This window comes from Clytia hemisphaerica, unplaced genomic scaffold (assembly GCF_902728285.1).
Source record: "Clytia hemisphaerica strain Z4C2 unplaced genomic scaffold, Clytia hemisphaerica genome assembly, whole genome shotgun sequence".
NCBI lineage: Eukaryota > Metazoa > Cnidaria > Hydrozoa > Leptothecata > Clytiidae > Clytia > Clytia hemisphaerica.
Window position 1 is genome coordinate 1,319,882 of NW_027104378.1, and position 16,319 is coordinate 1,336,200.

The window sequence follows — 16,319 nt, forward strand, 5'->3', positions numbered from 1 at the left end:
CCTTCGTGAGTATTTTAAATTTTAACTACAACTTGCACTTTTTTAACTTTGATCAAAACCAGACAAAACAAGCAAATCTTCTAAACGTAACAAAACCACACACGGCAGGTTTGAAGCAGGACAAATAAAAAGCTGCAAGTTAGCTTTCTCAAAGAAAGATAGTTATGTTTTGAGATTTCTGACCTCTAAACCTACATACCTGTCATACTTAACAGGATCGTTAATTTTCTTCAAAAAACAGCCATTGGTGGTACAAATTGGCATAGATTGTGGAGGCTGGCTTGCTTTATCACATTTTGATCGTTGAGACTGAAAATACATGATTAACATAAATAAGCTAAATTATAGACGGTTTTCGACACGCTGATGAAGGTAATCTCCGTAACGTGATAGATGAGAACTGATTCCACACCATATGCGGTAGGTGTAAGGTAAAATTGTCAAAAAGCAAAGTTAAGCCAAGAGTAGGCTCTAGTCTAGACACGACCGGTCAATATTTCTATTGACATCCAAGTTGGCTAACAACGTTGGCTGGTTTGTGGCATGGCCAACTTTGGAAACAGAAAAAAAGTCTCAAAAATGTTGGTCATTTGAAAATTGCCTAAATTGTAAGAATTTTTTAAGAATATATATTGTGAGTTTTATAAAATAGAAGTTTTGTCAACCAACATTATGGAAATCGAAATTAGACCTTGATAGAGTTTTCTTTAGATTCAGAATTACAAAACTCCCGTTTCGGACTTTTTGAACGACTATCATTTGAATATTTCTATAATTTGAACTAATTCTAGATCCCCGTCACGGAGAAACTCAGAAAATACTTACTATGATTTAAATCTCTCTGTAATTCGAATAAATCAGATTTCCCCTTCGAGTTCGAATTAGAGAGAGTCCACGGTAGTAAAAATAAATTTGAAAATAACTCACATTATTGTAAATCAGCATGACCAAGTCTCCGAGAACAGAAAAATTTTCTGCATCTTCCCATAACAGTGGTATCGGGGAACCCGATATCAGTTCTACCAAAGATGGATACGTTGGATCTAAAAAATACACAATATGGAACTTATATATTTTTATTTTCTGAATAATAATTTTGAGGTGTGATATAAAGGGGAGGTTTTTCAAGAGTGACGGTGAACACCTTTTTGGTCACGATAAGCCTTAGATCAATATTGAATATGAGTAAAAACAGGGGGGGTCAGTGTACTAGAAGGCGGCATGTATGTGTAATACAAGGTATTTTTCAAAACTTGACACCCACCCACCCCTGAAATACACCATACTACATGGAAAAATCCAAAAACCACCCCATACCCCCTATTTACTACCGGGTAGTACCTGGAAAAAAACCCAAACCACCCCATACCCCCCATTTACTACTGGGTACTACCTAGAAAAAATCGGAAAATCGGGTACATATTTTTACAAAAATTGGGAAATCGGGGAAAATTTTTTTCGGAAACTCGGGAAATCGGGAAAACGTTTTTCCAAAAATCGGAAAAACAGGAGAGTTTTTCTCAAAAATCCAAAAGGCGTGAGAAATCAAACTTTTCAAAAATTGCGTGAGACCATGTGGAAATGCGCGAGTCTCACACCCCATGCGTGAGAGTTGGCACCTCTGATGTTCGAATGTTCGAATTTGAATGTTCGAATGTTTACATTGACTCGATAAACCTTCATTTCAGTGGGATCTGGTAGGATTTCAATTCATTTCAAGAAGTTTGGAAGAATGATCTTGGACAAACTTGGCTTGATCAATTTATAATAGAACAACTTTACATTTCTATTTTAGCAGATAATTTCTGAAACTTTTTGTTTCCATACTGTTAACATCGGTTTTGGGCCCAACACCCCTATTTTGGTACACAGGTAGTAAAAATCAAAATCGATTTTGGACCCAACACCCAAATTATAGTACACAGGTAGTACATGACAAATTCTTTTCTCAAACACCCACCCATCCTGACCCATCCCAGGATACATGCCACCTTCTGGTACCAGCTGGTACACTGACCCTCCCCTGGTAAAAATGCTAAAAAAATTATGACGTAAATTACCAAAGACATTTCCTTCTACTCCCACTGATCGTAAAATTAGCTTTGTCATGGTTGATTTTGTCACCCCTGGACAACCAATGACAATGGGGATTGGTGCAAACCCAAAGCATTTAACAATGGACTGAAAATTCAGCGCCATAAAAGCTGCTCCAAAAATTTGAGCAGCTGCCGGAAAATTAGCACCGGTGTTATTTCTAACAAAATGGATAAGGTTGTGAAATCCACCGTCCAAGTTTTCTAAAGAAAATGTGGAAGGAAATTAAATTATTTTCTTTTTATTACTCAGTAAAAGATAGACTAATCAATTGCATAAATTATTAGTCCAATGAGATAATTAAGGCGTCCAGACTACATGACAATTTTAGATGGTGGTCTAGGACGGTTATTTCAACAGAATATGATTTCATCTTACATGAATGACATGCGATGCTGACTTGCAAGCTAGCTTTATTGCATATTGTTCCTTTCATTTATAAAATGTATAACATTAGCATACCGCTTAAAGTGATATGACGTGTGAAGGTCTTTCCTGTAACAACATAGCCAGACTCTTCTTCTGACACCTCCTTTACAGTAAGCCCATCTTTTTTAAAAAAACGGACGGTGAAAGTTGATCCTTGTTTTACGAGGTACGCCCACGCTTCATTTGATTGCTTCCCTTGGTGCTGTTAATAATAAACGTTTTATTAATTATTACATAAACGGATAGGGTATACTTGACCTCCCTCAAAAATATTAGACAGCTTGAAATATCGATTCGGCCGCTCCTCGATCGGTTTGTATTCGTTTCGGCATATTAGATAATTCTCAGTAAAGCCCTCGCAAGCTGGTAGTGTTGAAGTTTACTAGCAAAATATTTGTGTCTTTAGACAAAATTCGCCAAAATTATCCCGCCAAAATTAAAACTTTTACTCGCTCGCCAAAATAAGTTCTCGCAAAAATTAAACTTTTTGGTATTTTGCTTAAATAATTTCTCGACTTCACAAAAAATTCTCCAAATAAGGCAAAATAGAACAGATTTACACTGTCATTCGCCAAAATAATTTCTCACCGAGATTTAAAATTTTTGCAGCTCGTCAAAAGTAGTTCCCGCCAAAATAACTTCCCTTTTAAGGTTTTTCTTTACATAATTGCTTACCCTAAATTTGACCTTTTTAGGCAAAATTAGGTCATCGAATTACTATAAAATCCCATTAAACGAAATTAGATTCCACGACCATTTTTGTTCAACGAGTGATCCAAAACTCTCCAAATTTGGCCCTGTTTTACCACTGGACATCTTTCCATCATTCAGTCAGGTCCGCGCAGCTTTAATTCCCCTAACCTATCACTAACTTAGCCGCCACTCACCCGCCCTTCCTAAATTGTTCGGTGCTGAAGGCACCCAAAAGAAAGAGGAGACTCTCAGCTATCCAATGCGCTGTGAAGGAGCTTCTAACTCCTTCTAGATCCGGAAATGTAATCTTTTAAAGTTTGAACTAGCGCTTTAAAAGAAAAAAGGACCGTACCACTTTAAGGGTTAAAAGTGTCTAGGAACCTAAAGAAAAAAGTTTATCTTTAAATACCTTAAACGATTTTCTGACTTTTGTCAGAGCTCTTAAGTAATTTTACAGCACACAGGAACAGTGTAAAAAGTATGAAATTGAACTTACACTAAGTTTATTCAAGCGCACACAATCTGGCGAATTGAAATAATCCTCCGTCATCTTCAATAGATAATCGGACAGGTACTGGTCCGAACAGTATTTGAAGGGGTGTTGGATCGTCTGCAATGACGACTTGCACTCGATTTTACTCATTATCCCCGTGTAGCTGGAAAGGTTGTCATTGGTGAAGTAGGATCTCCATAGTCTGTACAAATTAATAAACAGGTAAACTCGGTTAATATTCGTTTTCTTACCACGAAAACAGCTAATTTCTATTATTAAGAGTTAAAAACTAATGATAAAATCTCAAGGAAGTTCAAAAAAAAAAAAAAATTTTGAAAATCGGGTTCCGTTTCATTTTGGATATTGCCGTTTTGCATCATTGTGCCAAAAATGTCGTCACTTGGCCAAAAAATTCTACCCAGCCTTTTCACAGAAAGAAAGTTCAATTTAGCTCCTTTTCCACTGGAACTTTGTACGATTATTATTTGCCTATTCACGATGCGGAAATACTTTTAAAATAGTTATTTATTATACTAGTTATCAAACTATGATAGAAAAAATTCTGAAAGATATTGTGATTAGGAAGAATCTCGTACTTGTCCTTTTCTCTTCTTACAAGCCAATGAAAACGATTATAAGCCTTCTATCGATAAAATAGACTTTTAATGTGGTGTTGCTCTTGCAAATGAAATCGCTAAAAGTCAAAATCTTTGGGAAAAACAGATTTAAAATTTAGTCTATTTATCAGGTAAAATTTTCGTCACTTGGCGAAGTTTTCCTCTAAAGCCGAGGTAGGCCCAAAAAAGCTTAGGTATTCAAAACTAAACGTTGTCACATTCAAACTTAACAATAGCACTTACTTTTTTTTGGATTCATCATATAAAGTGCACGGGGGGTGTTCTATGATGTAGCCTTCTACCGTGCCATTAAAACAAACAGCCCCAATAATTTTAACGGCCCAATTTGTCACCTTCTTCTCCCCCAAAAACATACGATTGTCTCTGATTTCTACCTCCAGTGTTGTTCTGAAAAAAAAAAAAGTCTAAGTCAAACAAGCTGGATGCTGATTGGACCTACCTGATAATAAAAGTTAGCTAAACGAGAGAGATTATGGAAAAGAGCTTAAAAACAATTTTTAGAATCCGGCTTCAAAAATCAGTGTTATGAAAAATTTTACTCCAAAGTGGAGTAAGTAATGGTGGTGGTGGTGTGACAAGAAATTTTCCAAAATGGCAGTTACTCATCGTAGTGTCACGGAGTAACTGCATGTTTGTAGATAACGATAGAGCAAAATTTCACTTTTAGCGTTTTGCGGATTTTACCAATTTTTGCTAGATAACGAAAAATAAAGAATTACGTTTTCGATAGCCACGAAAAGATGCCTTGCTCGCTAAAAGTACGATTTGCGATAGAAGGTATTAATATAATCGAACAAACTAAAACCTCTTTTCGATTTCACGAAAATTGGGAGTAAAAATTTTGAATGTAAAATTGTACTTGTATATTAATTTCAAATTTCAAATTATCTTTAAATTTTTAAAATCAAATTTCGCGATTGGGATCGTCGATTCACGAAATTAAATCCACACGAAATCTTTTGAAGCACCATTTTTACCAAAATAAGCCTACAATTTAAAAAAAATCTTTCCTGATATTATCGTCTAGCTTTTCACGAGTTTTTAAGTGTTTACCTTTTTTTCGTTTGTTCTTCTTTTGCATCTGCCATGTCTTATCTTAAATTTTCTGACGTTAACTGTGAGTTTTCTAGAAAATAAAGTTGAAGTATTACTCATCAAATTTTAGTCCTTAAATAAAAAACAACGATTTTGAGCTTTCCGAGCATATAACCTAAATGCCAGGGCAAACCAATCCAACATTTCATCCAACATACCTTTTTTATGTTGGATGAAATGTTGGACCGGTTTGTGTCAATTTAAATTTTTGGAAAAAAATTAAAATTCAAAAAAAGAAGAAAAAAATCGTGTTGGACGGTGTTGGATGAAGTTTGATCGCCATCAAACATTTCATCCAACATCCCACATTCGTCGAGATCAAAGAAGCTCTCTAATTGAATTGTGTAATTTTTCGTGTTGGATTGGTTTGGTGGTACTTTTTTCTTCACTTTTTGAATTTTAATTTTTTTCCAAGTCATGTCGGATGAAATGTTGGATTGGTTTGCCCCGACCTTGATTTTCGCTTCATCCAACGCAAGTTTTTCCATCAAACATTTCATCCAACATCGGAAAATCATGTTGGATGAAATGTTGGAATGGTTTGCCCTGGCCCTAACAGATATTTGATTTGTTTTTGCCACCGCAATAAGCGTGAATAAGTGAAGAGGCATTCACAAGTATTGGTCGGTTTTGTTAAAAATGAAGTCTCGGTTTCTTACACATGCGTTGCACATAAAGAATTGTTTTAGCGGTAGATTTAAGATCGCATGAAACTTTTAAGATATTGCGAAATTAAATATACTATAATAAAGCTAAATAAGAAAAGGCCAAAAAAATAAGAGGTTTATCCATTGTTTATTGTGAGATAGCGTTTTTCTGGGATTTCACAATTTTATTACCCTGAGTATCAGAAGTTGAGTTTTCAAAAGAACATATCAACCTCTGAGGACCATGTAAAGAAATTTTATCGCGCATGTGTCAGTCTAATCACTGTAGAAAGAATCAAAGATGAAGAACAAATATTACCATATTAATGACTAGTAGAATGTGTCAATATACATGTTTAACATTGACGAATTCCCCAGAAGCCTCCAAGTGTAATTGAAATGAGTTTCAGTAATTACTACACTATTAATCATGGCAATGTTACTTCAATGGAATCGAAATAATAGACAAATTTTTATGTTATGATTATCTATCACTGACTCTTTTTAAAAAGCATTGATGACATTTCCGAGTTGGGTTTTCAACGAAGCGAGAAAAAAAATATCAACTTTGAACTTAATCCAAGATCTTAGATTGTCGTTATAGTTACTTTTCTTTGCCTTGGTTGCGCGCCGAATAGAATCTCGACTGGTCAGCACAGGTCGATATATGATTTCGGTCTATTCACGGTACAATTTTTTGTGACAATTTGGGCTACTCTTCTTGTAGGGGTTATTTTCTATTTTTTGGGGAAAAAAATGCCGAATTTTGACCATTTTTTGACCTAATAGCGACCGTAGTGCAGTGGTAGAGCATCCTGCTACGGTTCGCAAGGTTGTGGGTTCAACCCCCAGCCGGATCAAACCAAAGATTCTCAAAATAGTACTTGATGCCTATCTGCTTGATGCTCAGCAATTAAGAGAAGGATCAAGGTAATTGGAGCAATCCAGGGAGAAAGAAATGTCTCTATTTACTTACTTTTGACCTAAAAAGTACTCTTTTTCAAAAAATATTTAAATTTTCTAAACTTGACTGTTTGGAAACCCTTCCAGTGAGAGCAACTACAATTACTACCCCCTACAATTGGGCACAGAAGAGTATTGTAATACTTTTGGCACTATTTTCAGCTTCATATACCCCAAAATAGCTAATTGTCATCTGGGGTAACTAATTTTAGGTTATGCAAGGAAGTGTGAAAATATTCCAAACATCTTTTGAATTATTTTTAGGGCTGAAGTCTTACAAGATATGATGGAAAAAGCTGCACTCTAATTAGCTTAATATACTTTTTCGGCGAAAAAACGTCGGAAAAAAACTATCGGACGCGTTTCTAGATATTTCGGACAAAATCTTCCCTTGAATTAAAGCGGAAAATAGCTCAAATCTAGTAGCAGCCCCCTTACGCTATTGATGATTCTGATGGACGCGTTGACGGGGGATAAACGATTCCTCCAATTACTTTAATGGTATAAACTTTCGCAGGGATTAAATTTCGCGGTTGGGACTATCTGTGAAATTCAAAAATTTCGCGGGGACTTAATTTCGCGGGTGGCACTATTGGGTGGCAATATTTTCACGATTTTGTGACTTTTACTGTCAAATCATTGCATGTTGGTTGATGAAATCTAAGTCTTTGATGAAATACACATTATTTGCGCCTCTTTGATGCAAGTGACCATTCAAATAGTATTTATTTGACATATTTTGAGTTTTGCTTATTTCGCGGATCAGGCCTTTTCAAATTTCGATTAGGACTTAATTTCGCGGATTTTCGTGGATGACACCCAAATCCGCGAAATCCTGCGAAATCCACGAAATTTAATCCCCGCGAAAGTTTATCCCATTAAAGTATACGGTACTGGCCTCTTTAAGTCGCAGAATCGTTTATCGGCCCTGGCTTGTGAGGGTGAATTGGCCTCTCATTTTTAAAATTAACATAAATATGTCCATTTAACTTTTTCATACGTACTATGGTTTCAAATACGAGAAATTTTAACTTTCCAAACATTTTTCACAGTTATAAAATTTCGCCATTGCTCTTTTCGGAGTGTTTAAAATCAACTGTCGCGAACGAAAAAAAAAACGCTGTTTTCGGCGTTACAAGTCTTCAGACACTTTTTTTGTCCAAAAGTATGTCGCGCTAAAACCTTTGGGAATTAATGTAGGCTGTTCTTTCGCCTATTTTGGGCAGCATAGCAAATCTTAAAAAAGTATGATTTTAAATTGCAATAACTCTTTTATGAAAATAGCTACCTAACAATAATATTGCTTTTAATTTTAACAAGATTCGCAAAAATGCGACTAAATATTTCCTCAAAAATTAAGGTCATTGTTGACATATACTAGCAAGTAGCTGTCGCTAAGAATGCCCCGCAGAGCTTCCTATCGAAATATCCCTAAGTAAGCAAAATTACGCATGTGTAGATTTTAAATTTGTTTTATCGATAAAATATTAAGTTGGAGAAAGAAAGCTTGGTTTCAACTTTACTTTTGAGATGACATGGGATAGACGGTCGCTCACATCTCAAAAAGAGAAGTTATCGCTCACATTATATCACAGTGAAAACGCCAAAAATTCTGAAATTTATTTGATTCTTATGAAGTAGATGCTTATAATAAAAATAAATATGCTCATTTTTTTCGCCATCCTTTGTTTACTTTGTAAGAACTAATTACCGAAAGGCATGTTGCCTTCAATCAAGAGTTATTGATTTGATTCTTATAAAGTAGATGCTTATAATAAAAATAAATATGCTCATCTTTTTCGCCATCCTTTGTTTACTTTCTAATAACTAATTACCGAAAAATATATTGCCTTCAATCAAGAGTTATTGATTTGATTCTTATAAAGTAGATTTTCTTTAGGCGCTAAAACGGGCGTCAGTCAGGGCGTACGGAAGGCGTTTTGACACTGGAAATTATTAAGATGGAGAAAGCCCGTTTCAACAAATATTTCCCTTTTGGAAAACGGGAAATATTTAATTATAAATTTATTTCCAAATTTCGCTGTTAAAAAAACTACATCACTTCAAGTTTAATGCCTTACGGCAACCATCAGACGTACAAAAAAAAACATTTATTGCTTTAAATTATCTATTTTTGGGTATGTAGAGCTGAAAATAGTGCTAAGTCTTGTAATAGGTTAACTTATCAGAAAAAATTGTCCAAAATAAAATCCTAGAAAAATAATTTTCCCCAGCAAGTAACCGTACAACCTATAGCTAACAGTCCTTATGTTATTTCTTTTAAGGCCTTGAAAGGGTCAGTTTTTTTGAAATTGTAAAGATTGTCAAGCTACTCATTAAAATGATTTCTGACATGCTGTGCCATTGTTTTAAAAGAATAGAAGATCATTCTGTTTTTTTTTATGTTTCAAATTTATATTTCTATAAATCTATATTTCACCTTTTACCTTCTTACTAAATCAACAATCGAAACTACAATACTAGGATAATATCAAGTATACAATATCACAGAGTCAAGGTATTATGGCCAAAATCTTGAAAACAATATATGACAATATGGTATTATTTGGACATTTTATTCTGTTTTTAAAAGCAAGTAAACTTACGATTTGCAAATTAAAAAATCAAGATATCAAAACTGCGAGTTGGTTTTAAAATTAAAATTCCAAAAAAATGAATGATGAAAAGCGGTACATGCAGGGGGGGGGGGGTCGGTACTAAAATCTCAAACATCATGACATTTAGTGACGTGGGGGGTACTGCAAAAAAGCTCAAAAATAATTTTAGTACCATGTGTACTAAAATACCAAAAAGGGTGGTCCCTTAAAGAAATTTTTGAAAAATCTTAGTATTTTGTTCTAAAATCAGCCAAAATGGAGCATTTTGTTAACAATTTTTAACATTTTTTTTTCAGGAATTTTCGGAAAAATCTTCAGACATCTTTCAGAATTTTTCCAATTTTTTAAATATTTAAAAATATTTTTATGTACAGTAATTCAGCACAGTTCAGTAATAAAATTATATTATTTTGCAGATTGATGCACTAAATTCGACTAGGTTTGTAACAATGACCCCATTTTGGTAAATTTAAAGGCGTAAAAGGGCAAAAAATGGGTGGTATCTATGTTAAATTGCTCAAAATAATTTTAGTACATATGTACTAAAATAACATTTTCGATAAATAGGTGGGGGTATGTCAAAAATTAGTGAAAATCCTTTTAGTACTCATGTATGTCTTACATTTTAGTACTGACCCCCCCCCCTGGTACATGTTTTTTTATTAAAGGAATAGTCTTTTTTCGCTGAGGGTCAGTATACTCTTATTTCGTCATTGTTCTTAACAATAGGCCTTTGCTTTAGACCCCAAAATTCAATCTGTATTGTAAAAACAAAATAGATAAAAAAAACTGCATAATCCAGTTAACAAGCCTTAAAAAACACAAGCCTTAAAAAGTACAATGGTATATTTAGGCGCTCTGTGATCCACGGGAAATCTCCATAGTGGAGACTATTGATTAGGAAAATACAAAAACTTTTAATAATTTATATCACTATAAATGACAGTTATTTCCGAAATTACTACATTTAAAGGCTGTTAAAATTGAGCGTTTTGTCCTCTAGAATCCTGACATCTAAGATTAAGATCGCAACCAATACATTTAAATAAAGATTAAACATCTGGCCTCCATGTAATTTTAGCTTTGAAATTTAGACTTTTTCTAACATAAAAATTCAATTTTAGGTAAGGCCTAGTATGAAAAAAAAAACATTATCACCTTTAGCTGATAGAAATATAACAAGTCTGAATTTTCTTAGACTTGGTCAATGCATGCAAAAGTGCCATTAGGATAGAAAAGCAGTGCGAAAAGCGTGTACTTTTTAAGGCTTATCTACTGGTAGAGAACAAAAACCCTAGAACATTGTATATTATAGAATAGGTTGTAAATAATAAAATATAACACATTAAAAAAAACTGAAGGTCGAAATTAAATACTTTTTTTGGTGCCCAAATTACAGCCAAATTATTCTTGTTTGTTTCAAACTTTAAAGGCTGATCTTTCATTGCAATCATGTTAATGTCATGTAGTCACTTTCTGTTTCAGAGAAAATACTCTCGGGAACCTAATAGACATCATTTCCAAGCCAGAATCCACTGCACTTAAGATAAAATACTAAACCAAGGAAGACATTGTTCCAATGAAACTTCGTGAAGACTATCCATAATTGGCTAAACAAAATTTCTCCTCGTTTTTGATCCAATTATCGGAGCTATCGCAAAGAATGTTCCTTCTTTAGTTCAAAAACAGTAAATGGTATCACACCAATCAGTGAATAATGACAACAGCTGCACGTATACGCAGAACTTGTAACATTCAATCATCCTAAAAAATAAGAAATTCTATAATTATGATTCCTGACAGTTCCATATAATCAAAAACTTTTCATGAGACAATAATCGTTCAAAATTTTTTAAACCTTATAGTAAATCAAATATTTATCATATTGAAAACAGAATTAGTCACTATTAGTAATAATTTCAATTATATACAGAGTCGGATGACAGCCAAGTTTTTCTACTCCCCTCTTATCCTAGGGGCGGTCATGAATTTCAAAGATTTTCGTAAGGGGAGGGGTCTTTTTGCTTTCAGTTTCCTAAGAAGGGGTTGCCATTTAAAGTGGGGGGGAGGGGGGTCCTTCAGATATGGAATAAAGTTGTAATTTTCAATTTGTTTGAACGGGGGTTTGAAATTTCAAATGAATTTTTGGAAGGGGGGGGGGTAACCCCCAATAATTTCAAAATAGCAGATAGAGTAGAATATCTATCAAATTGAAAAAGGCTCCCTTTTCAACTCATATTCTTAAAAATTGGATAAGTAAATAGAAACTGAAAGAACATTTTTTTAAACTTTGCAGCGTTTTGAGTACCAGATAGTAACTTGATTCCTATTCTAAATTTCAATATCATAAACTTTTTTAATATTAATCCATCCCCATCTTGTTAACACTTCTGTACTATGAAAAAATTGTTGTTTCGCAATAGCCCATACAAAAATAACATTTACAACCGTTGAATTTCAAATAAATAAGACAAAAAAGGATACACTTGTCAATATCAAATCAATATTCAAAACCTGTTACTATTATGTGGATATAAATCTAGAATTGATTACTTCCTTACACTTATCAATAATCTAAATTATATTCAGTTATATATAGAATATTTATCTATTTTAATTTGGGCCCTTTACACTTGCTCAATATGCCCCCCCCCAGCGGTTTGCGTGAATGCGTGAATGGGCTTTTTCAATTGCGTGAATGCGTGAAAATTAAAGAAAAGCTGCGTGAATGCGTGAATTAAAGCTTTGCGTGAACAAAAACTGTGTGAATTGCGAAAAAACATTGCATGAATGTGTGAATTTGGGAAAACAATTTGCGTGATTGCGTGAATTGAAGGTCCGCTGGGGGGCCTCCAATATCATAGGTAATATTGCAAACAATAGGAAAACTTGGCCTTTGTAGAAGAAATCTTATAACTCTCTTGGAGAAAAAATGAATGAAAATTCAATTGAAAAATTCAATTTAAATCTGCTATCGCTTAATAATCGAACAATGGAGTGGAGCACTTTCTCAAATTTGAACATCATCTAAATTAAATTTTTTACTTTATATTTAGCAATATTAGCTCAATAACATTTATGATCTATTTATAGTAACAATTTTTGCATATTGACTTTTTAATAATATTGACAAGTGTGAAGTGTATTGACCTTAACACAGAATTTGCTCTGACTCATTTCGGACTTTTTTATTAATTATAACGTGAGCAAAATTTTGGTCATTTAAAAAAATCCCTGGGGGATGGTCTGACCTACGGCATCTGTCGACCTTATGGGTAGGATTTTCAAGATCTTTTAGATGCACTGTAAGGGTTAACAGCATTCCAAACCTCAACAATCATACAACAGGAATAAGCAACAATATAAAGGATCAAAATTGAAAATTTTGCCTTCTTTAAAGTATACCCTCTAACCCTAACCTATTATGGACACCCCAGGACTATTATAGACACCCAATTATGGTGAAAAATCATACAGTAAACTATACAGATGTTAAAAAAGGTAGATGCCCCAGCTCCACCCCATCACTGCCCCCTAATCCCAACTCCATCACCCCTATTATAAAAAGAACCATTTCTTTCGATAATAAGAAATTTGTTGAGACATGAGAGTGGAAATATGAAAGTTCAAATTTTTATATTTGGCTCTCAAAGAGAGATAATTGATACTGGATGCAACAAAGAGTGGTGGCGGAATTAGGAACCATGGCTCGCACCCCCCCCCCGACTGAGCGGGGGGAGCTACACCTAAAATTTGCCATATAAGAGGTGGGAGCTGCTTGTTTTTCCTGACAGGCGGGGGGGAGCTCTATCTTGGGGGGGGGGGGACCTGCATTAGTTTATGTAATTCTGGGGGCTAAATAACACTTCCTAAATATTTTTCTTTACTGTTGGTTTTTACTTTCTCTAAACCTTTGTTTTCATGCAAAGTGTGAACCCTTTAAGTGCCAATGTCGTATATATCAGACATGGGCTATGTAGGAGGGCGAAGCCAAATTTGGCCCTGAGAAACTTGATTCTGTCATCCAGCGAATTAGTTTGAAGTTTTACCACTCGGCACCTTTCTATCATTCAGTCAGGTCCGCACCTAAATCGGGCGGCGCCGAAGTCCCCTAAAAGAAAGAGGAGACTCTTAAGCTATCCAACGGACTATAAACGAGCTTCTAACTCCTTCTAGATCTGGAGATATAAGCCTTTAAAGTTTGAACCAGCGATTTTCTTTTAAAAGCTTAGCAAAAAAATGACCGTGGCACTTAAAGGGTTAAAATGCAAAAATGAAGACATTCTATTGCATTCTCTAAAAGTGTACACACATGTAAATAGAGCTTTGTGAATGCCATAAATTTTTTCCCCTATACTGGGACCTAAAATTTTATCAGGCTGGGGGGACCTTGTTCTCAGGGGGGACCTTAATTTGGCGGGGGGACCTAGAACCCCAGTCGGAGCCATGGGAACAGGGTGGCGGTGATAAAAGCATCTACATTACAATCATTGATGTTGACATATTTGAATTACATTGTGAGCTTTATGGCAAAAAATACCTTTAAGACTTTAAGATTAAAATGTGTGATGATCAGGCAAATTCCTCACCAAGCAAACTTCAATCCAATTCAGTTCCAATAATCAACAACTTTGCTTTTTTTAATGTACAAGGACTGTGCCCGCAAACTGTACCAAGCAAAGTTCCTTTTATCGAAAATAACATATGTCATAAAAGTTTACTGTTTGTTGGCCTATCAGAAACATGGCTCAACAACCATAAAGATGCAGAACTAAAAGTAGAAGGTTATACTTTGTTCAAATGTGATTCATCACGCAAGAAAAAATCAAGAGGGAGAGCAACTGGAGGAGTCTGCTTCTACATAAGAGATGATATAGCTGCTTCATGTGAAATAATCTACTCCCATAAATCACCAAGTGTACAACTCCTTTGTGTTTACTCAAAGACTGTAAACTTGGCTATGCTTGTAATATATAGACAGCCTGACGACAAGAGTAATGGAAATCCATCAACAGCTAAAGACCTTCTTACACCGCTCAAAGGTGCGAAACAAGCCCTTTCCGCCTTGGAACCTGTCCCAAACATAATTTTTGGTGGCGATTTCAATCTTCCAAAGTCAACATGGCCTGATGGACTACCCAAAACTGGATGCTCTATGGAAGAAAGATCAATGCTGAATGATCTAAATCGATTTTGCAACGAGTTGTTCATGTCCCAATATGTCAATCAACCCACACACAAAGATGGGAACACCCTACACCTTGTCTTCACAAATAATGAAGATCTTATACATGACTACTCAATTTTACCAGTGTTACAAAGCACTTCACATCACAGTATTGTTATGGTATCAACTAGGCTCAAAGTTCAAAATTTTGCTAGTAATGATGATAAACCAGAACCACGTTCCATATTCAACGCTTTGAATTTCTTCTCAGATGAAATTGATTGGAATAAGTTAAAGGAAGATTTGAATCAAATTGACTGGGATGTAAAACTTAACAGTGATGATCCACAAGAAATTCTTGAAAGTATCAATCAAATATGTTTGGACGTATGCAGAGGACGAATACCAATCAGAACAACCAAAGATACCAGGAAGAAATCAAAAGTTGAAAGATATCGCCGCTCTCTTACGAAAAGAAGAAGAAAAATTACAAAGCAATTTTTAAAATGCACGTCCCAATCAAAGAAGACTAAAATAACAAAGAAACTTTTGACAATTGAAAAGGACTTACAAAAATCATTTAGGGATTCCAAGTGTTATGTTGAAAATATAGCAATCAATTCCATAAAGAAAAACTCAAAATATTTCTTTGCTTATGCGAGAAAGAAAGCAAAGATAAAAACGAAAATTGGCCCTCTGCTGAACACAAATGGTGAATTGACACAACGAAGCAAAGAAATGGCTGAAATTCTGTCAAGACAATATGTTTCCGTCTTCAGTGCACCAAAACCATTTGATATAATGCAGAGTGAAAATGATGAAGTCAACGTAGATATCATTTCAGATCTACAAGTTACAGAAGACGATTTAATAAAAGCAATCAACGATCTGTCCCAAACTGCAGCACCAGGTCCCGATGGTTTCCCTGAAACCTTTCTCAAACAATGCAAAGAAGAACATTCTATTCCTCTTTGTATCCTCTGGAGACAAAGCTTGGAAAAAGGGATTGTCCCAGACGAACTTAAAAGATGCACAATCACACCAATCTACAAAGGAGGTAGCAGATCACTGGCATCAAATTATAGACCAGTAGCCCTAACATCCCATGTCATCAAGATATTTGATATTGTAAAGCACATGGATGAAAATAATCTGTTCAATCCCAATCAACATGGATTCAGAAGCGGGCGTTCATGTTTGAGTCACCTTTTCAGTCACTTTTTTTGAACAATATGACCTGATACTAAATATATTGGACGAAGATGCTAATGCGGATGTTGTGTACCTAGATTTTTCAAAGGCTTTTGACAAAGTAGACCATTCAATTGTCCTACGAACAATAAAGAAACTAGGAATAGATGGAAAATTATTACAGTGGCTTAAGTCCTTCCTAACAGAGAGAAAACAATCAGTGCTAGTGAATGGTGTCACTTCTGAATCACAACAGGTCATTTCAGGAGTCCCTCAAAGTAGTGTTTTGGG

The 16,319-nt window shown here is 34.9% G+C and overlaps 2 protein-coding genes across 3 annotated transcripts in view; one reads left to right on the plus strand and one right to left on the minus strand.

The window, feature by feature from the left end:
• LOC136819063 (uncharacterized) overlaps window positions 1–16,319 on the minus strand; it is a 61,515-nt gene that overhangs the window by 6,732 nt on the left and 38,464 nt on the right. For both annotated transcript variants that reach the window (XM_067075228.1, XM_067075227.1), the window contains exons 5-11: window positions 5,401–5,473; window positions 4,570–4,734; window positions 3,713–3,911; window positions 2,557–2,725; window positions 2,061–2,297; window positions 928–1,043; window positions 200–309 (exon numbers count right to left, since the gene is read on the minus strand). In XM_067075228.1, the coding sequence (XP_066931329.1) occupies window positions 200–309; window positions 928–1,043; window positions 2,061–2,297; window positions 2,557–2,725; window positions 3,713–3,911; window positions 4,570–4,734; window positions 5,401–5,435 (1,031 nt within the window). In that variant the 5' untranslated portion in view covers window positions 5,436–5,473. The remainder of the gene's footprint in view (window positions 1–199; window positions 310–927; window positions 1,044–2,060; window positions 2,298–2,556; window positions 2,726–3,712; window positions 3,912–4,569; window positions 4,735–5,400; window positions 5,474–16,319) is intronic.
• LOC136819090 (uncharacterized) lies at window positions 14,232–16,064 on the plus strand. Its single transcript, XM_067075258.1, has one exon. It carries the CDS (start codon window positions 14,232–14,234, stop codon window positions 16,062–16,064), a length of 1,833 nt encoding a protein of 610 aa, XP_066931359.1.

What these genes read in the sequence shown, in the direction of transcription:
- LOC136819090 (XM_067075258.1), top strand. Translation starts at nt 14,232, where the DNA reads ATGTGTGATGATCAGGCAAATTCCTCACCAAGCAAACTTCAATCCAAT.